General features: G+C 37.0%; 1 protein-coding gene across 2 annotated transcripts in view; it reads right to left on the bottom strand.

Annotated features, from left to right (window-relative positions):
- The window catches only part of LOC306854714 (rho guanine nucleotide exchange factor 10-like protein), a 143,636-nt gene that overhangs the window by 80,690 nt on the left and 36,986 nt on the right, over positions 1-25,960 (bottom strand). For both annotated transcript variants that reach the window (XM_079392948.1, XM_079392949.1), the window contains 5 exons: positions 25,111-25,281; positions 14,996-15,141; positions 13,000-13,172; positions 6,461-6,576; positions 4,280-4,407 (listed from right to left, as the gene is read on the bottom strand). In XM_079392948.1, the coding sequence (XP_079249074.1) occupies positions 4,280-4,407; positions 6,461-6,576; positions 13,000-13,172; positions 14,996-15,141; positions 25,111-25,281 (734 nt within the window). The remainder of the gene's footprint in view (positions 1-4,279; positions 4,408-6,460; positions 6,577-12,999; positions 13,173-14,995; positions 15,142-25,110; positions 25,282-25,960) is intronic.

Genomic DNA, 25,960 nt, shown 5'->3' with positions numbered 1-25,960 from the left:
ATAGTTAATCATTTGCTTTTGCTATTTTCTGAAAAACAAATCTCAGTTCCCTGTCCTAATGACATCATGCATTATGACATCACAGCCGGCTGACAAGGCATTGGAAAATTCAGGGTGTGTGACTGCTTTGGAAGATCTCTTTTGGAGGCAGGGCAGGGGTTCTAGTGAACATCTGACTGAGCAGATTGCTCTTGCAAGTTTTTCAGTACGTGAGCCAACCGAGCAGGCCTGAAGAGCAGGGGTCTGACAGATATTGGGAGGACTACGGGGTACTGAGCCGCTCTGGGCCGCTTGGGCTGTCACATTCGGTTGAGAAAGCACGCAGAGATTAAATGTTCTGCTGAGTCTCTTCCATGCACCCCGGCAGAAAATCAGTCCCTTGCACCTCCTCTCAGCTTGCAATTTGTCTTTGTAGTCAGGGAGTAAGGATGTAATGAAATATATATTTGTGTCTGAAACTTAACGTACACTGTTAGACATTTCTGTAATTTCTATATTTACTGTATATCATCCAGTATAATACTGCAAATTCTCTTTACAGTAAGTAACTGTAATACCCTTTGCATCATGGGAATTTTCTGTGACGTCAGACCCCACATACAGAGACTTGTGCTGCATCTGTACTCTTTTTATGAAGAAAAAGTACATACTTTTGAATATGTAGCAGAATAGTAGGCACGCTTTGGGACATACTACTTCGTCATCGCTGCGTCTTTAACGGACGCTCTGTTGCTAAGTTACGTGCATTCTTTAACTGTTTAAACTGCCCTGTCAATCATCTTGTCCCAGTTAACATCATCTACATTTAGTTTAATTTGATTTCCTGTATTTGAGAGAAATGAAGAGGTACATCGCGGGTCTTTCATGCCGAGAACTCTGCTCATGTGTTTGCATAATGATGCATTTAAAAGTTAATGACTAAACGTATCATAATAAAAGTTCATAGTGTTGCTGCAGATGAAATATAACATGAATAACATTACTTTTTTTTTTTTTTAGGTTAGACATTGATTATTTATCACTCAAATGCCTTGGGTCGTGCATATCTGCCAATTTTTATGCATGATTGTAGTTCTAATCTAATTCTCGTCCACAGCGCAATGTGTTGTGGGCAATATTAGCCATTAGAGTGTGCATCGATCTGCACTTCCAATTCTAACTGGTAGTAGTAGACCATCCGGGAATCTTTGGCATACTTTTTTAAACATACTAATTACATTTTCATATACTATTTAGGACGGCTAGTATGCGAATTGGGACGCAGCATTACTGTATTTTTTTTTTTTTTAATTGCTGTATACTACTCTATTTGCCATAATGGCCTCTTTGGTGCCATTCCATTGAGGTTGTTTTATTTTCGTCATTTCTTACATTTGGACTGACAGGATTTGCCCTACACCCTGTCTACAACACCAGAAGCTTGAGACTGTCTACACTGGGCGTGTTGCATCGCTTTATGGGCAAATATGTTTGTCCTTTGTGTCAGAAACTGTGTTTGGAGTACTACGTACATCAAAAATATACCTGAGCATCAGTTTACTGTCCGCATCCACTCACTGTACATAGTATCACGTATTATAATGGGTTCTATATCGTCTTTTGTTGCGTCGCACCGCACCGTTCGCGTCCGAGGAAGACACGGAACCACCTGGGCAACGCCGCAGGTATTGAACCCGCGAGAGTGGAAGAGTTCCGGAGAACATCTGCACTGTGTGTCGATGCACCTGACAAGAGAATAAGACCTGCAAGCAAGGGAAAAATATGTATACGTTTATCTGTGTGTTTTTCTGACATTTACCTGTCAACACGGTGGTAACAAACTTGTGTAACAAATACTATGGTAAACTGTGCTATATCGTTTCAAACGACTTTTGTGAGCTTATTGAATTACCGACTTAAAATGATTTTTAACGAGCAATGCTTATCTTATATTAACATTAACTTAACTAATGTGAAATTTTGTTCAGGTGATAGTTAATGCTGGCCAGTAGCCTATTGCGAAATTTTTTTTATGTTAGCTAGGTTAAACTAGTTTTGAGAGGTTTGTGTTTTTTATATGGGGTTTGCCTTTTAAAAGTGTGCCATTTCTACTTCTTGTTTCCCAGGGAACAGATTTCTGTCACTAATAAAGTGGATGGTGAGCAAAGGTGGTGGTAAAGTTTTGGAGCAGCAACTGTTTTGCAGATGGCTATGTATTTTTCCCCATTATGTTTCTGTTTCCTAAAGATTCTTTGTGAGTATAAATCCAGAGGATATAACATAATGCACCGCAAAACGTCCTATGACAAGAGAAATGGTAAAGATGCACTGTTCCAGCATTGGAAGACTGTAATTTTAAGTGTTATACATGCAATGTTTTAAATAAAGAATTTGATATTTTGTAATTACTGTGTCTGTTTTAATTGAATGCCAGTAGTAAAATGAATTATATATAAAATAATAAAATCAAAATCTATATTAAAATGTATGAATTACAGTAGTAAACTGATGAATTTGATCAGATTTTTTACAGTAAGTTACTGTAATATACAGTATACAGTTTTAAAATACAGTTTGGTACTGTAAATCTTATTATACAGTGTTGCCAGTAAGTTACTGTAAAAAACCCTTTGAAATGTCTAACAGTGTAAGTGGGTTTATACAATAACGGCTTTAACCCTCACATTCTTTTTAGGGTCTCAAACAAAGCAATGCTACGTATTAGGGGATAATTCATCTAAAAAGGAAATTATTTATCATATTGTTCCAAACGTTCTTTCTTCTCTGAACATAGAAGAAAATATTTTGAAAAATTATGAAAAGTGAAGGAGGTCAATGTTGTTTTGGAGTTTGATTGTGTGGACTAAAACCGAAAGAATCATGTTTTGTGTTCCCCAGAAGAAAGGCATTCTTGATATGAGGCTGAGTAAATGATGGCAGAAATTGTATTTCTGGGTGAATAATCTTAGTAAAATAACTGGTGTGATTTGTATTATTTTCATATGTAAATCATTGGAGTCTCTTTGGAGTCTTCAAGTATAAACAGAACATGAAGTTTAAATGAACATCAACTGCTCTATGCTTTACAGTTCATCTTCCTCTTCTCTCTGTTTCTCTTCTCTCATGTTCTCCCCATTTTCTCAGCTCTTTTCTTAGTTGAATCATTCACTAATCTGTCTTAATTTCTCTTCCTTCCATGGCCGATTCTATGAGTGAAGTTTCTGCTCTCACTCTGCATCATTAAGATAAGCACATTCAGGTGCAGTGCACTGTGAAAAATGTGCAGCTTCCGCCTTGACACATTTACATTCACTGACTCTTAATGTGACATAATAAGAGTACATTAAAGCCCCTGTCTACGCATCAAAGAGAAATGACACTACTGCTCCAAATGGGAAACAGCAGCTCCCAGACTAAGTTAAATTAATTGAATAAGCTCTATGACAAGCCATAATGTAGCACTTCCCAGACTGAAAGGAGCTGTGTAACTTTACCTCCAGCATTCCTTGATCTCCCGATTCTGAGAACTATCACTTAATGATTTCCCATCATGCTATTAGGCTTGTAATTTGCTGCTCGGCTTCGTTAAAGGTGACGTGGGGCAGGCTTTTAATGCACGCCGCAAATAAAGCCGGGGAATGCGCTTTCATTTGGGGAAATTAACATGGCGCCAGGCTCCTTCATCATCTTAATGTTGTTGCAGATGAACATTAACATGTTTGTCATCGGCCATTATGTTTCAGTGCCGCTTGGGATCACCTGCTCCAGAGAATGTGTAAGACTGCCAGTCTGAAATCCAGCTGTGGTGTAATCGAGACAATATTTTTTTTAATTTAGATTTCAAAAGCCATTTAGCAACATGTCTTACTACTTACTACTTTCTTGAGGCAAATGCAATCTATCAAGAGAACAAGAGGAGGAAAATGTGTTTTTTGAATTGGTTATAACAAATACCTGAATGCATAGTGACCCATACTCGGAATTTGTGATCTGGATTTAACCCATCCAAGTGCACACACACAGCAGTGAGTAGTGAACAAACAAACACACATACACACACGGAGCAGTGGCTGCCATTCTATGCTGTGACGCCCAGGGAGCAGTTGGGGGTTTGGTGCCTTGCTCAAGGGTCTCACCTCAGTCGTGATATTGAGGGTGGAGCCTGAGGGTGAGGCTGGTTATTCACTCCCCCACCAACAATCCCTGTCGGACCGGAGACTCGAACCCGCGACCTTTGGATTACAAGTCTGACTCTCTATCCATTAGGGCACGACGGCCCCCTTTTGCCCTGTTTACTTACTTGTCTGGTCTGCCAGGGACTTGCAATCGTAAACGGCACTTGTTGGCGCTTTGAATTTGGTCCTCCTTGATGCGGATCAGCCTTTGCAATGCCAAACACCAGTCCTGTGCTACAGTGGTGTTCAGATTCTATACACACAGAAAACAAAGACAATTGTGATCCTAGCAAACACGGATGTTCTTTAAGACCTTGACTTCACACTGAACATCAAATGGTGACCCAACATTGCACAAAAAAATGCTGAAAATTAAATGAAAATCAAACAATGAACTGCACAGGCCCAATGCACATAAATACATACACTTTTTTTTCTCCTATCCTAACTACAGTATATATGACTACACGTTTTTGAAAGTCTTACCAAAGCTGCATTTTAACTAAAATAACTACCTGAAAATACAGAACCATGTAATATTGTGAAATATCATTACAATTTAAAATATTTGGTTTACAATTTATTATAAAGTGTAATTAATGGCAAAGCAGAATTTTCTGCATCATAACTCCAACCTTTGGTGGCACATGATTCTTCAGAAATCATTATAATATGCTGAATTGGAGCTGAATAAACTTTTTTCTTACTATCAATATTTCTTACTGTCGTGCTGCTTAATATTTTTATGGAAACCGTGATGCATTTTTTCACGATTCTTGATTAATAAAAAGCTCAAATGAACAGCATAGACAGTATCTGGAATATAATTTTTTTGTACAATTATAAATGTCTTTATTGGCACATTTGGCAAGTCAATTTTTGTTTTTGGCCTCCTAGTATTGGTGAAATAATAAAGGTTTCCCTCTCATAAACAAAATTATTCATACCTCCCAAAAGCCAAATCCAAATGAAATACATCTCCAAAATCAATGAGGTCTGCAGAAGTTCACTCATTCTCTATTTGCTGTGCATTTATATTCTGATTAGATTGTGGGTAGGAATTAATAATTTGGAGAAAGGCCAAAGGCATGGTTATGGTCTGCAAACCATGCAAGACAAAGCTCTGTTACTGTTTTCACACAACGCTCAGAGGTAAAAGCAATCTAGCTGTTTTTGTACTGGTTTAGTGTCTGTCAAGCAATCAGAGGAGCTGTCCTGATTTGAGAGCAGCCTTGTTCTATGTAGACTTGCTGTTCTGAGCCCATCTCCCATCTGAACATGAACTCCGGATCAGATTATGAAGGTTTCCCCATGTTGTCGTCCAACTATCAAACGGATGCCATGATAATCAATTGATGATGTTGCCGAACTTTGATCACAATTTAATTACGCTGAAAACTCTTTTACCCCAAAGGCTTCCGTCCCCAGATGGCTGTAGCATATGTGACTAATACTGCTTTTGTTTTGCTGTTTATTGTATTCTACCTTGATCTTTTCCTGGATGCTGTTCTTTTTATCATTTTTGAACACTTGGGCTTTTTTATAATGAAAATTCAGTTTATTTATTCAAAAACACATCTGATCTTATTTTTCAAATTCTTATATGCAAGTAAATATACACATCAACTTACAATACCGTTCAAAAGCTTTGGTTCAGTAAGATGGGTCAGTTAGGTTCAGTTTTTTTCCTGTTTTATTTAGTTTTTTGATAGAAACTGGAACTTTTATTCAACAAGGACATACTAAATTCATGACAGTTAAGATTTATAATGCTAAAAATATTTCTGTTTCAAATGCTGTTCCCTTGAATTTTCTATTCATCAAGGAGTCCTGAAAAAAATTTATCACAGTTTTCACAAAAACTTTAAGCAGCACAACATACAATAATAATACCAATAATAATAAATATGATCATAAATCAGCACATTAAAATATTTTTTGAAGGATCATGTGACACTGGAGTAATAATGCAATACACTTAATAATATATTAAAAGAAAAAAAAAAGCTATTTTTAATTGTAATATTTCACAATATTACTGTATTTCTAATAATAAATTAATTTCATATCAAAAACTTAAAATAAAATATTCCACTGACAAAGTATACAAATGTATTTTTATATTTATATGCATTTTATATTTAAAACGTATGAAATGCATAATTTATTTACCACAAACTTCAGTTTATGAACCATTTTTACAACTACTTTCAACTAGCTCTGCCCAATGATGATTTTTAAGTTTCCACTTAAGGGTCCAAATACATCCTGGGCCCACTGTGCATGTGGTAATGAACAGTACTGACCTGGTACGTTCCCTGTAAAGTCCTCACGAGCAGAGTGACCTGCTCTACCACTGAGAGGTCGTGCTGCAACTCCTGCAGTTCCTGATACAGACGGGGCGGACCCAGAAAGATATTTCCTGTCAATCAAAAATAACCAGCTTCACTTATCCAGTACTTAAATTTCACACCATGCTTTATCAGAGCCTGAACCCCAGAGTGCAAAAACCACCTGCAATCCAGGGTTCTTGAAAGCTGAGATGGTATTTCTGTGGGTATGGTTTCCCGTAAAGGTGCTGAATCATTCGAATTCGTAATCGATTTAGGAAGGCTCGGTTACGCTGTGAGCTATGCTCAAATAAAAAAAATGAAAAAACACTTTAGCATTTCCCATACAATGCACATTCCTCAATCTCAATACATTGATCTGCAACCTGCACACTGGTTTAATGACATAAAAGGTAAATTCTGAATGATACCTGAACTTTAAAGAGGAAGACAGACTGATCGTGCTCTAAGCTTTCATTTGAACGTTTGCCCAAATGCAAATCGAAACAAAATCAAACGCCTTAACTTTAAAAGACTTGACAAAACTTGAATTTGTCAATACTCCCCAGTAGCACCACTAACAAAGAGAATCGATACCGAAGATAGATCGATCTCCCATTGTTTGTGTAGCCACAACAGCTAATGTTATAGGGAAGAGGAGCAGAGTATAAAATTAAGCCATTTAGAAATATGAAGCCCTTTAAGGGTGACGAAACAAACGCAGGTGTCTCATTAGACATGACATGTACCATCGATTTGAATCCCCATTTACTTTTTTGTGGTCTCTGGTCTCTGCCTGCAGAATCAATAGCCGGGGTGAATGTGCTCTACGCGTCCGACCGATAGCCCAAGAATGAGGAGTGTAATTAAATCCCAGAGCTGGATGCGCAGACCGCAGGACTGTCTGGCCTTTCAGCACCTCTGCATAATCAGGTGACCTGTGTGCAGAATTGGGGCTGCGCGGGCATTTGTTGGCCCCCAGCTAAACCTAATTCTCGAAGTAGTGCTGGAAGGTCTGTCAGAGATCTCTCTCTGTCTCTGACACACCATTTCCCTTTCTCTCTCCCTCTCGGTTCTCTATACCTGTCTTTGTGTCTTTCACTCTCTGTCTAGGCTTCCATCCACTTCTCTCTACATCTTTCTCTCGTTATTTTGTCTGTCTTTCTCTAACCTTTAGAAATTTAATAGGGTCTTCAATTCACACAGCCACAGAGACATCTGTCACTGGCACGGCTTGATCAATAGCAGGCACATTTGAATAAAAAAGGCACGGTGAGCCCCTACAGCGCAAGCTGGCAGAGTTGACGTACTCTTCTTGTTGTTGTGGCAAGGCCTCGGGTGGGCCTACAGGTTTGTGGGCTCATGGCCCACCTTGGCCTCAGGTGAATGTGCTGACTTGTAATCCAGACTAATCCGGTTGGTGTGCCGGGATCTGTTTTTTTTTTACAATATGGCATGGTATTCTGCCATTTCCACTAGTCTATCTCTCTCACACACATTGTCATATGTAAACTGACACATGCACTGGGTGGCCGCCAGCGGAGCCCTATGCAGGCACAATACGGAAGTCCAAAACCTGAAGTCAACAAAGCTCAAATTTGGTGTTCTTTAACCGACATCCATATCCCAGTGCTTTTACACGTATCATTTTAGCAAGGATCTGTCTGGCACATGTTTAAACAAATCTAAAAATTATGTGCATGACCGCTGAGGAAACAATTCTGTGATAACGTCCAGGGACCAAAGTGCGATGCTAAATTAAAACCGCAATGTAAATATAAATGCAGCTATACAATGTAGATATTTTATCAATCAAAATATGCATAATTCATATAAAAAAAGAATATAACAACAATATTTAGAATATCATAATTATTTTGTTATAAAAACAACAACAACAAATGATTATTGAAAAACAATATTTAGAATATCATGATAATCATTTTTTTATAAAAACTACAACAATAATAACAAATTATTATTATTATCATAATTTATCTTAAAACAATATAAATAAATAATACATAAAAATGTTCTGTTCTTGTTCTTCTAATAATAATGATTAATTAATATTATTATTATTATTATTATTATTATTATTATCAGGCATGAGATCAGCTAGAGACAAAAAGAAGGAAAATCTGACCACACCCCAAGTCACCCCCACAGGACTTATTAAAAATACATATTTTAGTACATTAAAATATATATCTTGTACTGTAAGAATGCATACTATTGTCCTGTAAAAATAAAAAGCAGCACTTAATAATCATGATAGCAAAATAATATAATATATTATAATAAAGTACTATAATATATTATAGTAAAGTATATAGTATATAGAATTGTTATTATTATTAAACTACCTGCCAAATGTTTGGAAACATTACAATTAATGTTTCTGAAATAAATATCTTCTGATCATCAAGGCTGAATTTATTTGATTAAAATAAAGTGGAAAAAAGCTATATTGTGAAATAAAATTATGAATTTAAAAAAAGTTTTCAATTTTAATATATTATAAAATGTAATGTTATTCCTGTGATGCAAAGCAGAATTTTCTTCATCGTTACTCCAGTTTTCAGTGTCACATGATCTTTTAAGAAGTCGTGGCCTAATGGTTAGAGAGTCGGACTCGTAATCCAAAGGTTGCGGGTTCGAGTCTCGGGCTGGCAGGGATTGTAGGTGGGGGGAGTGAATGTCCAGCGCTCTCTCCACCCTCAAAACCACGACTGAGGTGCCCTTGAGCAAGGCACCGAACCCCCAACTGCTCCCCGGGCGCTGCAGCATAAATGTCTGCCCACTGCTCCGGGTGTGTGTTCACGGTGTGTGTGTGTTCACGGTGTGTGTGTGTTCACTGCTGTGTGTGTGCACGATGGATGGGTTAAATGCAGAGCACGAATTCCGAGTATGGGTCACCATTCTTGGCAGTATGTCACTTCACTTTTAGAAATCATTAAAATTTATTTGACTCTCAAGAAACATTTCTGATTATAATCAATGTTGAAAACAATTTTGCTGCTTCATATTTTGTGTGGAAATGGTGATACACATTATTTCAGGATTTTTTGATACATATAAAGTTTAATGAACAGCATTTATTTGCATTTATCAAAAATATTAATGGACTACTTGCACAACCACTTCCGCGTTCTACTTATTACGACTCGAGAGTTTCCGGATAGTGTTCAGCGCACCTACATACAGACAGTTTCTCATGAGAATGCAGAGTATTACTACATTTTACGTACTGCATTTCTATATAAAAAAAAAAAATAATATTCTCTGCATTAACATGAATTATCTTCAACCCTCTGAAATGTTCCTATAAATATATTTCCCTGCCAAATGTGCATTCTGAATAATAAATAAATATATATATATATATTTCCCAACTAACCTGCCGCATCAGCACTTGTCTTCTCATGAACAGTATTTTTATTTTACTGATTATATTTCATACCTGTTGAATGTACAGTTTTAAATGAATTTGACACCCTTACGAAAATTAACCATGGTTTTACTATAGTAAAAGTGCCATATTATTATTTTTTTCCCGTTTTTACCATTTGTATAACACTTTTACTAAAAATAGCCTACAATAGTTAAACTATGGTCAGTGTAGTAAAACCCGAGTTAATTTGTGGTTATATGGTTTAACTTCAATTGCAATTTTTCAATTGCAAGTTTTGTTTGTAGTAAAACCATGGCTAATTTGTATTGTTTGTGTGCGTTGGTGCTCTTATTCCGAGCCCCTACTGCTTATCCAGTGTTTACAATGGCTGAATGAATGTGTGGTAACTGCCTTATTAAACGATGTTAAACATTTAAAGAATTTTTACCAGTAACACGCTGACAGTGCGACTTCTTTAAATATTCATATTTTGGCATTAGGCTAAATGCAGTGAAATGATGACAGAATATGACACAAAATAGTGACTAACATATTTAATACAGATAAATAAAGGTTCATTCTGATCCTGGTTAGGACAATTATAAGGGCCCGACGATGGAGGGGGGCCCCCCGAGGGGGAAACACGATTTCTACCAAGGGGAACGCGATCGTGATTTCTACTCCACCCCCGGAAAGCAGGGGCCCGATTTAATATGCTGTCCAGGAGGCCCAATAACCATAGCAGCGTAAATAAATACGTAAATCCTTATTTATACGGAAAAATCACATCACTGTATTATTTATAATAATAATAATAATAATAATAATAACAGCCTAGAATAATAGTCTAAAACATTTTATGTTATATTATATTATTTATTGTAATTATTTTATTTATTGCTGTTTATTAGTGCTCATAAAGCACATATTCTGCATGACCATCCCTAACATCTATTCTCGATTCTACATCTCTAATCCTACCCATTATCTAACAACTACTTTACTAACTATTAATAAGAGGCAAATTAGGAGTTTACTGATGCAACATCGTAGTTAATGTTTATAGTGAGAACTGGATAATAATAATAATAAATGTTCTTAAGGCTCCTTCACACCAAGAAAGATAACTATAAAGTTACCTATATTAGCGTCCACACCAGCAGAGGATATTGTCCGTTTATTCTAAGCTCATACTCGTCTGCTGCTTGAAAATCTTGAGCTTGTTACAGCAGGACTGATTATGATTGGCTGTCAATTTTTATCATTCATACGCTGGAGAAAAATCATTTCTCTGTGCCTTTATTGTTAGTTGTGGTGTGGACTCTGCTATTCTTTAATACTGAGAATGATTTTTAGAACTATATCTTTATCGTTATCTTTATAACTATCGTTGTTGGTGTGAATGGGCCTTTATTCTTGTATTACTCACTAACATCCATTATTTACTTTGTCTAAATGGCAGAATTCTAGAAGCAGAATTTTCCAGCAACATTCTCACCCACCCCCCCAATACAAATACAAATGCTTGTATATAGCTCCCCCATCAGTGAGCAGGTTCCATCTCATAGTTCACAGGGACCCCAATGATTTGCAGTATGCCACTGTTTTGTGTTGCTTTACAGTGGCAGCAGCAGAGGGTCTGCCTTTTCCTGGAATGTTGGTCTATTCCATCAGTAAATTATGGCACTACGGCCTGCAGGAGATGAATAATGAGTCCATTTTGAGGTATGCTGAGGGAGCATAGGATCTGGTTTGGCGAGGAGCCCCATGGAGTGACATCACAAGGGAAGAGAGATGTGACGCGGACCAGGCAAAACAGAAATGTGTGCTAACAGTGCAAAGAGTTCCTGAATAGAGTAAGAGAAGAGAGCGACACAGTCTGCCTTTATCTCTACTCAGTAAGAGATACCAAAACAGATCCTCACCAAGTACAGACTCGTAAAGAAACACTTATTATTATTATCAATGTCGAAAACAGTTGTGCTGCCTAATATTTTTGTGGAAAAGGATCTTTTTGATAAACGGAAATTCTTTGATGAATAAAAAGTTCAAAAGAACAGCACTTAAAATTTATTTTATTTTATTTTTTGTAATATTATAAACGTCTTCACAGTTATATTGACAGTTTAATGCATCTTTGCTTGACAAAAGTGTTAAAAAATTAAATCTTACCGGCCCCTAACTTTTGAATGGCAGTGTATAGAAAAAAATATAGGCTTTATAATAATAAAATAGATTAAAAAACATTTCTTAAATATTTACTATAGATTTTATCCTGTCACTATTTTTTTTTTTCTTGAATTGATTATTTGGCAATATTTCATTTCAAACAATCATGCCAGTACTTTAAATTGAATTGAGGGATATGGAAATGGTGAAAATGAGAAATAGGAAGTTAGAAAATAGGAAGCTACTGATGAGTTATAAAACAGCAGGAACATAACAAAGGTAGATAAATTGGACAGAGCACTGTTTTATAATGATTTCAGAGAGAAATAAGGTATAGGGGGCATAAGAGGTCTTCTAAAGACTCCTGCCCGCGAGCTGTCTGCTAGGCCCCAGCATTAAACATCTTCTGTCATCTAATTTCCTGGCTCCCCTGTGTGCACAATCCAACATGGGTGTTCCACAGACAACACCATTAATATTTCAGCTCGGAAAGCAAAATGCTTAAACAGCCAGAACCTGTACATCCTGATAACACTTTGTACCTGAAGCTCTGTCAGCTTATTTATCTTAGTGCCCCACAATTGCTCTTTTCCTCTTCCTTGTCTTCTAACTCAAAACACAATAATGTTTTGTAAGAGTGTTCAGCCCTGATTCCAATCTCCTGAACTTGCTTTCTCTGATTGGGAGTGGAGGAGGAAATAATGTGCCAAAACTGATGAAAGCATGCTGAATATGTTTGTGGTCTATCAGACAGTGAAATAAGATTGCTTAGAGTGCGCCTCTGTTGTTCTTATCTACCCTGTCTGAGATACGCTCATCTGCAGAGGCCATAAAAAGGTGCATTGCTCACAAGAAACGGTCAATTAATTAAAAATATTTCGGAGACTCACATCAAGGATGCGTGTTATCTGATTGTTTAGAAAGTATCGGTGGCCAACAGCTTTGCTATTACCCGATCCCGAAGAGCTGCCCGAGCGCTTGACGCCTCCGAGCTGATAGAGTGTGTCCTTGGTCTGGGAGCCCTCTTGACCCACTTCAACTACCTGGACCTGCTGCAAGGGGGCACTCCACTTCAGCGTGTACTTGGGACCTACTGGAACCAGACTGCTGATGTCAGGGGGGCCCCTGGTGGTGATAAGAGAATCAACATGTAAAAATGCTTGGGCATAATTATAAAAACAAGGAACCTGACAGATCAGAAGAGAGGAAAAGGGATTTTATTTGAAGCAATTCTGACTCAGAAGCTGGCAGTAAAATTCACAAATAATTTAAAAACGGCAAACAATGCACTGAATTAAAATGACTGAAATAGTATTCTCTTGTAAAACACTTTCTAATACTCCTCATTTTACTTATGAAGTATCTAAAGAATCTGCTTCAAGAAAGTGAATATATATCAGCTGTTCTATTTTCTTAGTTATTATTATTATTATTATTATACTATTTTTATTGCTCTTGTAGTTTAATTTTATGATCGTGTGGTTTCAATGGACATTTATCTTCACAAGAGAACTTGAAACTCTCAATTTCAAGGTTTTTAATGTTGTTGTTATGAAGCAGCAATTTCCCTTATGCTTTATAAATAATAAAACTTGTTGAATTTGTACTGGTCAGACAAAGTACAGGATGAAGTTCAGTCTATCCAAATGAAGTAGGGATAAAGTCTAAGCTTTAAGCATACGCAACTATAATTTAATAAACCCTGCTTAGTTTTTATATTCATCTCTTGCTTTCTGCCCTTCCCTTCCCCATACAATTACAGTCGACCCACTGATGTCACATGGACTGTTTTAACAATGTCCTTACTAGCTTTCTGGGCCTTAAACGTGGTAGTTGCATTGTGGTCTATGTGGGGTCAGAAAGCTCTCGGATTTCATCAAAAATATCTTAATTTGTGTTCCGAAGATGAACAAAAGTGTTACGGGTTTGGAACAACATGAGGGAGAGTAATTAATGACATCATTTTCAATTGTCATTCCCTTTAAGTTTTGTTAACTGATTTTGGGTATCAGACAAGACTTGCTGTTAAAGGAATAGTTCACCCAAAAATGAGCTAAAAACCAGAAAAAGCAACATTATAGGCATGATTTGTATTTTAGCTGGAAGCAATGATTTGAAGTTAAAATGATTTGAAGTTAAAAAATCCATCATCTTAATGATGGATTTATTACAAACATGCTTTTCGCTTCACAAGACAATAATTGATGGAGTGGAGTCATGTGGATTACTTGCAGATCATTGTGATGTTTTTATAAGCTGTTTGAACTCATTCTGACAGCACCCATTCACCGCTTATTCATTGGTAAGCAAGTAATGCAGTGCTACATTTCTCCAATTCTGTTCTGATTTTTTTACAGATCAGCTGTAAGCACATTGTGAAGGGCTGGACCTTCAGCTAGTTTCAGGGTTTCTTATTATTATTTTATTCTTGTGGGATGAACATTGTGCTCACCTCTTTAAGATCTTCTAAATGGCATGTCGAGTCTATTGTAGAACAGAGACATAGTGTGCTGCAGTAGAAGGACTAGCTCAAAAGCTTTGAGATTCAGCATCAGCGTGAGCTTTTTCACTTAGCTGTTTACCTTTTGCACTGCTAAGATGTGATCAATGGTGCTGTCATAGATAATCTATTTGAGTGGAAAAGAGGAGCGCCTTTATGCCTGTGATCTATGGGGATAGTTTGCGTCGCTGTCGCTAAACACCCTGCTATTTGTTTTCCAGATAATGAAGGCCCATTTGACTCCGACCAATTCTGTCCTGTGTCTTAGCCATTAGCCGCTAACCCCCTTACACTGACTGCGGCATATTGAGGACAGTCACTGTAATGCTTCAGGAGACTCAGGAGTCTGTATTTAGATCGGCTGATGAGCTTCAATCAGTCAGCGTAGCCTTAGAGGCGGGACGAAGGGTCAAAGAGAAAGTCAATCGACCTTGTCTGGGACACGTACTTGACATTGATGTTGGCACAGATAAGCATGTCACCGAAGAGAAAGACTTTTCGCTCCTTAGACTTGAGGACTTGTCCTCTTTCGCCGTACACCGTCTCAATCAATGTCTCGCAAAGGATCAAAGAGCTCTGCTCGGAGTTCAGCAGCTGAAGAAAAGACAGGGGAGACACAGATTACACGTAAGTCTTACAAAATAGAGGCGACCAATTACATGGCTACGCACTTACTTAGAGGCCACAACGTGGCATAGAAGACACTTGAAGGTTCACAAGGAGTCAGCACAGAAGATTGGAAACACAGCAGTACATTTGTAGCAGAAGAGGTTGTGGAAGTACAACCCAATCTTAAAGATACTCATTTCAAATAGGACTGAGAAGTACAGACTCTCATCTACAAACTATATAAATTTGGATGTGCATAACAAAAAGGGAGTATTTCTAAATCCCCATCTCTCAACAGACAGACCCACTCCAAGCTGTGGCAGGCCTGACATGCACACTACACGTAAGGAATAACTGACGACGGGCCAATGAATTATTAGAGAAATAATGCACACCAGAGGTGGTGATGCCCGTTACATTTCGGGTGTGCATTATTTTTCTAATATTTCCACGGACCGAAGTCAATTATTCCGCTTATACTATGGTTGCCACACCTCAAGACTTCGATCAGATGATATATTTCAAGGCATTCATCTGCTTTTTCTACTTAAATCGCTGTTGTGAGTAGGATTATTTCTTCTGCATCTCATCCAACGCCTAATTGCAAAACGTCATTTTAAACCTAGTAATGGAGGCTTGAGCCGTTGATAGCAGACTAATGCAATTAATAACTAACTTATGAGAGAGAGATTGAGATTTCAAACTTCATTTTATTACAATAAAATGTAAATACAAAAATCCCCAGAAAAACCATCAATTTTATACAAACCTAAATTACCTCAGCAGAAAATTAAACCCAGCTCTTCTTCCACTACTTCACAAAGACTCCCATTTAAACTCTCATTTTTGCTTGCCCCAACAAAAAAAATTATCAACTGAGACTTAACACCTACTTTTAACATACTTAAAATCACAAATGAATAATTTAATTGTAAACATGACATTGTAATAATTAAAAAGCATCTCCAGCATATCAAAAAGGGGTTTCAGCCTTTCACAATACATAAATGCATGAAAAGGGGTTTCTCTTTGTAAACAAAAAGGGCAACAATCAGTACCATCAGAATTAAACAAAGAGATAAAAACATTTACAGCAATGGCGCCATGCAAAATTCTCCATTGCAAATCTCCAGTTTTCTTAGCCAAAGGTGACTTATATAAAGCTCTCCATTCTGGTTTTTCATCTATATTAAGCTGAAGTACATGTCTCCAAGGTGTGTCAGATTTATTGTTCAAAAAAGTTTTATTAAAAGCTTTTACACAATTTTTATATAAACATTTGCCAGGTGCCATTTCTGAACCCACAATTATCAAATCTTCACAGTCTAACAGCATACCATTACATTCTCCCATAATTGGACATATACTTAAATTCGGAAAAGGGTCTTTACAATTAAAATTAATGGACCCCTATGAATATTGGTCTAACAGTTCTTTTTCCTCTCTAGTGAGGGCCAAGCTCCAAATTTCAAGAGCCTTTTGCACAATTCTACAAGATCTGAGTCTCAAATGTTCAGCAGTTGCAGTCACATTTATGAAATCAGGTCCTGCTATTTGATACAATTGACCGACTGTTGTCACCTCAGCAATTCGCACAGTTCTTTCTGGTATTGCAAAAGATGTTTCATGTGACAGATCCAGGAGTAAATACTTGGGAGTAAATATTAAAAAGACGTGGTCACCTAAAGAAAACTGAATCTGTAATGAATGTAGAACTGAATCAGTTGAGACGGAGGAACAATTTCTCATCCACTGTGACAAATACACATCTTTAAGAGACGCAGTGTACAGTCAAATACAACAGATTCTTCCTGAGTTCCAGTCAATCCATGAAAATGACAAATTAGGAATATTACTTGAAGGACCTACTTCCTCTTTGGTAGCACATCATATTTATAAATGCCACAAAGAAGTAAAGAGTGAACACATCTGCATTAGTAGTACCATTAATGTTTATATAAATATGTATTGTACATGTATTTTATTTTGTTTATTTATGGATGTATAATAAATGTATTTTTTATTTTTTTTATTCTGCTATGTACAATGCTTTGGCAATATGTACCTAAGTATGTCATGCCAATAAAAGCAATATGAACTGAACTGAATTGAGAGAGATTACCTCTGTGAGTCTGTCTTTTCTTCACGAACAGCGCCACTGTTGTTACCTCACTTGTGAGAAATCATGTAGTTTTAAAGTTGCTAAACTATGTTACTGACAAAAACGTTAGAGTAACGCTAACAACTTAGTGCGTATGTTACCGTGTGTGCAAAGTGTGAGGGAGAGAGAGCGGGATAGATAGAGTATGTGCTTTCCGTACATAATAAAATGTAATTTTGTGGCAAAAACTTGGACATGATCTGTCATTTTTATCCTTTTGTTTACTATATTTATTTGTTTGGCAAGTGTCATTGTGGGTTTTGGTACTTTTGCTGTAAGGACCTTTGAAATAACTCAAATAATTGCCAGGCACCGCATTACATGTCCATATCATTTTGCCGAATGATTTGTGTAATTTCAAAGGTCCTTACAGCCTACAACAGCAAAAGAACCAAAACCCACAATGACACTGGCCAAACAAATAAATATCGCCGCATCACCACCTCGGGTGTACATTATTTTTCTAATAATTCAACTGCCCGTCGTCAATTATTCCTTACTTAATGCACTATACAGACATTCTATATTTATCCATAATGCAAGACAAGACAGGGAAATACATATCATTTGTATTGTGTTAGCAGACAAACCAAAGTTCGTCCTCATTACATCAGCAATAATACACAAGCAGCATCACAGCAGCAAAACCCAATGTCCAGCGGCTCAAATAAATACTGCGTGTTGGTGTTTGATCAGTCAGGAGAGTAGTTTTATAAATAATGCATCTGCTTCTGTAGCCCCCATCACACAAAATGAGTCGCCGGATCCAGAGGGAATTGACAACTCTGCTTGGCCTTTGTTGAAATGCATTGAAAAATTAGACCTTCAATCAGTCAGAAGGTATGCTCCAGCCACTGTGTTTTTATAGTAAGAGTGCCACCCAAAGGCTGAAAATGCAAACGGAATGTTGTGGGGGAAGGACAGATATCCTTTATAGGGACTTGAGTGTGTGACTGACAGTGTTGGGCAAGTTACTTCCAAACTGTAATACATTACAGATTACTTGTTAATGTTATTTAAAAGTAATTTTAAATAGTAATTCCTTACCTTACAATATTACTGTCTCAGAATTGTAATGCGTTACATGACTCCTGTATTACTTTTGAGTTACTTTCACCAAAATATCTACAGAAGTAGAACTTAACATTCTAAATGACAAAAATGAACCTAAAGTCAGCGAATACATGCCTCACAGACATGATAAATATATCTATAGAAAGCTTTAAATTACTACTTAACAAACTAAATAAAAACGAAAACAAAAACTATTTAATACAATCGTTATCCGTCAAGGTTCACTTCTCTCTAAAGGCGCGTCTAACGAGGAGATGGCGAATCCTTACCATTTCCCCCCGGACACATTCATGGTAATTACTTTTGCTGGGGCTTTTGCTTTATTGTGTGTATTTGAAAGCAGAACTCTTCAGCTGTGCTGACGGCTCGCTAAAACACTAAACACCGTCGAGCCGCTCTTGACAGTCGTGGCATCACGCACTCATGTTGTTTCCACTAGCGCAGCAATTTTGTTTTAAATTGCTTTATAAAGATAAGGAGAAGCCTAAAACAGGCCGAGGACCGGCCCGCATCTGAACTATGACGTGAATATTGGCCCAAAGCTCGGGCCTAGGGAAATAAAAAAGTCGGAGCCCGACTTTAAATTAAATAAAACAAATAAAAATTGGGGGCTAAAAGTGTGTTGTAATGCAAGCGTTACTGAACATGTACTGAGTAAAATATTACTGAAAATTGATTAGTAATGCCTTACACTACAGTTTGTAACATCAAAAATTAATACGTTACTGTAATGCATTACTTTTGTAACGCGTTACTCCCAACACTGGTGACTAAAATGGTTTGTAATGTTTGTGTGTGTGTAAGAGAGAGAGCGAGAGAGAGAGAGAGAGAGAGAGAGAGTAAGCTACAGAGGTATATGTGATGTGCATGCTGAGGAGCGACAGGGAGACGCTGCAGTCTTAGCCTGTGCAGCATACTATATCTGCCGGCATACTAACTCAGTCTGAGACAAACAATGAATATTTCATTGAGTGTATATGGGGTAACAGAACTGACTGTTTCACATTGGAATGCAGCTGAAATCCCTGAAAAAAATGGTAAGGTTGAAGCCACTGCAAAGTGGGTAGTGCACAACACACATGCTCACTACACCCACAGTAAGAGCGGTTGTGCACACAGGTATACATGTTCAACACCTCCCCATCTCTCCGCACACCTTCTCATCACTCTCGACTTTGTTGAAAAGGCCATAAAAATAAAATCAAACCAACAACTGGAGAAAAGCTGCCTTGATGTCAAACTTCCTACATACTGTAGGCAGCTTTCTAGCATGTGAAATGAAATTCAACTTCATGATAATTTGTTTTTGTTGTTGTTGTTTTTTGTTTTTTGTTTTTTGTTTTTTAAATTTGAGTATCACAAAATACAATTTAATGGCATATTTTATAGATTCAAATTTGGTACATTTGAATTCCAGACAAGTAAATCAGAAATTAGTTTTTATTTTAAACAGCAGTTTTTCGTTCTCAATTTTTTGAGGAAAAATAAGTTATATTCAGGTACTTTTGTCTCATTTCAGCAGTGATCACACATTTTTTCACTGAGCTTGTCGCAATGCATTCCAGGATGTCCTTTCCCTATTTTGGCCAAAGATAATATAATCAAGTTCAAATAAGCTTTATTTTCATTGCACTACATGGAGACAGACTTTGTGGCCAAAGACTCTCTAAGGATCAGAGTTGGAAAACTGCATAAAGTTGGTAAGTCAGAAAATTTCAGAAAGCCTTTTATACACACACATACATATATATATATATATATATATACACACACACACACATTCATACATACATACATACAGGTGCATCTCAAAAAATTAGAATATCCTGATTCTAGATTCACTACATTGTAACGTAAAACATTTCAAAAGTTTTTGGGTTTTAATTTTTTAGAGCTTACAGCTCATGAAAGTCAAAAATCCAGTATCTCAAAATATTAGAATATTTACATTTGAGTTTCATTAATTGACCATCCCTACAGTATAAATTCTGGGTATCTCTTGTTCTTTTGAAACCACAATACTGCGGAAGACTGCTGACTTGGCAGTGGTCCAGAAGACAATCATCGACGCCCTCCACAAAGAGGGTAAGTCACAGAGGGTCATTACTGAAAGGTGTGACTGTTCACAGAGTGCTGTATCAAAGCATATTAAATGCAAAGTTGACTGTAAGGAAGAATTTGGGTAGGAAAAGGTGCACAAGCAACAGGGATGACCGCAAGCTTGAGAATACTGTCAAGCAAAGCCGATTCAAACACTTGAGAGAGCTTCACAAGGAGTGGACTGAAGCTGGAGTCAGTGCATCAAGAGTCACCACGCTCAGACATCTTCAGGAAAAGGGCTACCAAGCCACTTCTGAAACAATGTCAGAAGCATCTTACCTGGGCTAAGGAGAAAAAGAATTGGACTGTTGCTCAGTGGTCCAAAGTCCTCTTTTCAGATAAAAGTACATTTTGCATTTCATTTGGAAATCAAGGTCTGGAGTCTGGAGGAAGACTGGAGAGGCACAGAATCCAAGCTGCTTGAAGTCCAGTTTGAAGTTTCCGATGTCAGTGATGATTTGGGGTGCAGTGACGTCTGCTAGTGTTGGTCAATTGTGTTTTATCCAAACACAAGTCCAAAGTCAATGCAGCCGTCTACCAGGAGATTTTGGAGCATTTTATGCTTCCATCTGCTGACAAGCTTTATGGAGATGCTGATTTCCTTTTCCAGCAGGACTTCAGCACCTGTCCAGAGTGGCAAAACCAGTGGTTTGCTGACCATAATATTACAATATTGCAAATCTTTTTTTTTTTTTTGTGATTGATCTTTATCTTTAATATTAGAAATATTCTAATATTTTGAGATACTGGATTTTTGACTTTCATGAGCTATAAGCTCTAATCATCTAAACTAAAAAAAAACAAAAAAAAAACTTTTGAAATATTTTACTTTACATGTAATGAAACTAGAATATATGAAAGTTTCACTTTTTTAAATTTTACAAAAAAAAAAAAAACTTTTCTAATTTTCTGAGATGCACCTGTGTGTGTGTATGTATATATATATATATATATATATATATATATATATATATATAAAACAGCAAAAACTGCTCCTATGTCATCATAAATTGTTTGGGAGGGTTTCAAGACAAAGTCTTGGCTAATGGAGGCTGCAAAAAGTATTGAATAAAAAGGGGCCAATAATATTAGCCAACAAATATAAGAGAATACATATTTCATCATAAGATTTCCACACAATATCAATTATTTTACTTCAATGATAAAATTTTGTGATTTAAATAAGATTTTTGTGAATTAAAAAAAAAAATAATGCAGATTTATTTTTGCAGCCTTCTTTGCTCATATTTAGCAAGGGGGCTAATCATTGTGACTCAAACTGTACAAAGGAATGAAATATCGTGCCTCACAGGACCACAGTGCTACATATTTAACCTGTCAACTGTCGGTTCCATTTTTTGAGTACAGACCTAAAAATTTAATTTCCAACTTAATTTGCTATAAATCTTAATACTACGAAGCACAGACATAAATTTGGTCTCTTTTTAAAGAAGACACTTGGCAAATTATTGCATAAGTGAAAATAAAAATGTGTATGAAAACATAACGTAAAAATATTTTAATATTTTATTTAAAATATATATTTTTACAAAACATGATACACTTTAAAACTGCTAGAAAATCAAAAACAAAAATCTGAAGAAGTTGTGTTCCAAATTTGAGGTTGATATCTAAAAAAATTAGCTTTTAGTAAGATTTTGTTTGGGCCGCAGAACCAAATGTTTCCACTAAATGACCAGCGACAGTTAACAGGTTAAACATGTCTAAACAAACATGGAACATTAAAAAAAATACATTTAAAAATGTATATATGTATATATATTTGAAACAAAAATAGGGCTGGGCAATGTAGCTAAAAAATGTATCAACAATATATTGTTTATTATCGTTCGGTATCGATAATTATTGACATTTTTCATAACCTTTTTTAAAACAAAGAGAAATAGATTTTTTTATTATTCAACCAGTGTATTCAACCACTGTAAACAACAAATCATTTTTGTTTTAACAGTCAAACACAAAATGTAAAAAAATATCTCCTGTCTTATGTTTTATTTGCAGATTTTATAGCCACATGAGGGCGCAATGAGCAAAATAATGCATGCAGTGCATTAATTTGTTTATTCAATGCAATTAAAATAACAGTCTATAAAAAACGTGCACAACGTCTAAATTAACATATTTATTTATTTAGTCATTTAGTAGACGCTTTTATCTAAAGCGACTTACAAATGAGGACATAAGAAGCAATCAAAAACTAACAAAAGAGCAACAACTTGCAAGTGCTATTACAAGTCTTGGTTAGCCTAACGCAGTACAGATAATTATTGTTATTTATTTTGATTTATTTATTTATTATAAAAAGACGTATAGATAAAATAAAATTAGAATAGAGAGTGCTAGAGTTAGAGGGTCAAGTTAAGATAAATATACAGAAACATATATAAATCAAATATAATTTCATAAATTGCATAAGCAATTATGAACAAAACAGCATCATGTGTTTATACATAGCTTAATTCAAATAGCCGAAGCGCACAGATTGCATTTAAAACCATGAGACGCGGGGAAATGGAATAAACCTCCACAAATTCACAACATGTTTTCTAAAACTTTAAACTCTTTTAACTTTACATGGCTTTCTATACATCTCTTGCATGAGACGCAAGTGCAACAGTCATAGCTGTCTGTCCCAAAAATGCGCCTAATATGCGTTCCTTGTGAATGGCTTCGGTTTTAACCTAACCAATAACTTCTCCGCATTGAGCTTCTATATTTCTCTAATATTTTTTATGAATATTAAAAATGAAGTGGCGCATCATGTGGGTTCAATTGGACAGATTAAGAAAAACAAAGTACGACAACGACACTTACATCATCTCGTGCGCCTCTGCTGAGGCTCCCCCACCGACGCACACCTAGTAATATTCGGTAACATTCAGCATGTGTTCATGTGTGCTGTCTGCTTGTCAATCATAGCACGTGCCTATATCATGCGCTATATCCAAAAAAATGTATATCGTTATAGATGAAGGTGTACCATCGATAAATACCGATACCGTTTTATCGCCCAGGCCTAATTTGAGCACCCTAAATTTTGAGAGTGGAATTAAAATGTTGCTTATGCAGGTAGAGCTAAAGAGAAAGAGTCCAACATCAGAAGGAGAAAGTGAGAGAGATGCAGACTATGAGAGAGAGACAGAGAGAGAGAGAGAGAGAGAGGACTGCAGTGGAGGAAGGAGAGACAGAGCGATATAGAGAGAGATAAAGAGAGAAAGTAAAAGTGAACGAAACAAGAGGTACTGAAAGCAACTTAGACTTTCCAATTAAGTGTCTCATTTACTCTCTAATTCTTCTTATTCAGAAATGCATTTGTTCTCATTTGCAGCAGTTGGCCTGTGATATAAGCATGGTAATGGAAAAGAAACATCCCTGCCATGTATTCAGGCACTGCTGTAGCGCATTAATGGACCATCATTGCTTGCTGATGATTCCATGAAAAAAATGCAGGCCAGGTATAACAGGAGATGGGTCGGTTATTTTCAGGGTCAGCTGTGATGTCCAGGCTGTTTAAAGGCTGTTTGTTAGGTGATAGAGAACGACAGTTGCCATATGAGCACACAGTAAGTGAGTGTGAGCTTTAAAAAACTTTATTATATTGCATTCAGTTTTAGATTATTAATTAAGCCAGGTGTGCAGTTGCCTTTACGATGCATGGCTCCAGTGAGACATTTAAAAGTCAACGCAGATTGCGCAACATCGATGGCTTATGTCGAGGTCATGACTGAAAAAAACTGCACTCTTGTTCTACATCATTAATCATGTCACGTTCTGACATTCTGATGGACAGAAAAGTGCCCGCAGGCTGTTGTGGCCAGACAAAGTGGGAATTTGTGAACTTTCTTGGAGGTGATTTTATGAAATCATAAGGTGAAGGGAATGCTAAATTATTTTTTTATGATGAATAATATACAGAAAAGCTAGTATCACCATTTTAACAGAACACCTCTCTCTTTCCTTCACTCTCTCTCTCTCTCTCTCACACACACACACACACACACACAGGGGTTACAGTAGAAGTCACACAGGTTTTGGAGGTTAGGACGATTCTAAGGGCCCTGATAAAAGAGGGGGTCCGACACAATCCCCAGGGAATGTGATAACTACAGAGGGGGGCCTGAGTCAATATGCCGTTCAGGGGGCCCAGAAACCATAGCGGTGCCCCGGCTCAGAATTATTTGTGGTAATGCAGTTAATTGGCCATTAGCGAACCTCCCACATTAAACTTCTCTAATACAGATTTAGCTTTACACACATACACTACTAAAATGTTTTTGAAGAAGTCTCTACCCCTAAACAAGTCTGCATTTATATCCAGAAAAAACAGCAATACTGTGAAATATTGACCCAAACTTTTCAACGATAACATGTCCATTGTTAATGTGATGAACCACAGCTGTAGCTGAAAAGCTGTGTGAACATGACGACCTCGAGACCAGCTTGTCAAAAGTAATTGCAAAAAGTCTAAGAAAAGGTAAGTCGGAACGAAACCATGAAATAGTTTTCTGATTAGGAATTACACTGTTGTGATTACATCAAGGCAACAGCATCCTGCTATCACAGCTGAGTAAGTGTGCGCATGCTCGTGTTTTTCTCACCTTGCTGAGAGAGCGGTCACTGACACAGCGAGCCAGCTGCTGTGTCTCAGTGATCTGATCAGCCACCCTTTTCTGCTCATTGAGTTTCTCAGCAAGGGTCTCCAATTCAGTCAGAGCCAATTGCAAGGACAGCCTGTCCACATGGCCAGTGGGAGTGTTCTTCAGCATGTCCTAAAGAAAGAGAGAGAGAATCAGTCTAACAGCAAAGAAAGTAAAAGAGTAAAAGGGACTCAATCGAGGAAGCTACTGGAAGAGATTAATGACTGCACCTCTACTGCACAGACAACACATTAGCCATTGTGATGCACTATAGCACTATTAGCATTCACTTAAAGCTGCTGGTAACTTTACTCCCACTCAAAAGCAAGAAAAGAGGGTCAGAATAACAGTACCATCTCATGTTCAGGAGAGAAGCATGTTACCAGCCCTCTGGGAATCAAACCACAGAGCTGTGCACTGAAACAACAATCATTCACAAACTCTCTCTGAGAAACAGTGAAGAGAGAGAAGAGGGCATAGATAGACAGTGCCGACAACTCAACATTTCCACTTATGCATTTTGCTCATTTATTCAACAAATATTTTGCCTAAACTGTCATATACCAGTATTAATTAAATTTACAATAGCACAGTGGATAAGACACATGCCTTTGGTGTGAGAGACCCGGGTTCGAATCCACTGTGAGACACCAATGTGTCCCTGAGCAAGACACTTAACCCCTAGTTGCTCCAGAGGCGTGCGACCTCTGACATATATAGCAATTGTAAGTCGCTTTGGATAAAAGCGTCAGCTAAATGAATAAATGTAAATGTAAATAACACCCAAGCTGTATGTGTTAATTGTGGTTTG

The sequence above is a fragment of the Barbus barbus genome (genome assembly GCF_936440315.1).
Source record: "Barbus barbus genome assembly, chromosome: 35".
In the NCBI taxonomy this organism is placed as follows: domain Eukaryota; kingdom Metazoa; phylum Chordata; class Actinopteri; order Cypriniformes; family Cyprinidae; genus Barbus; species Barbus barbus.
Note: the sequence above shows the minus strand (reverse complement) of the source record. Positions and strands in the feature narration are given on the sequence as shown.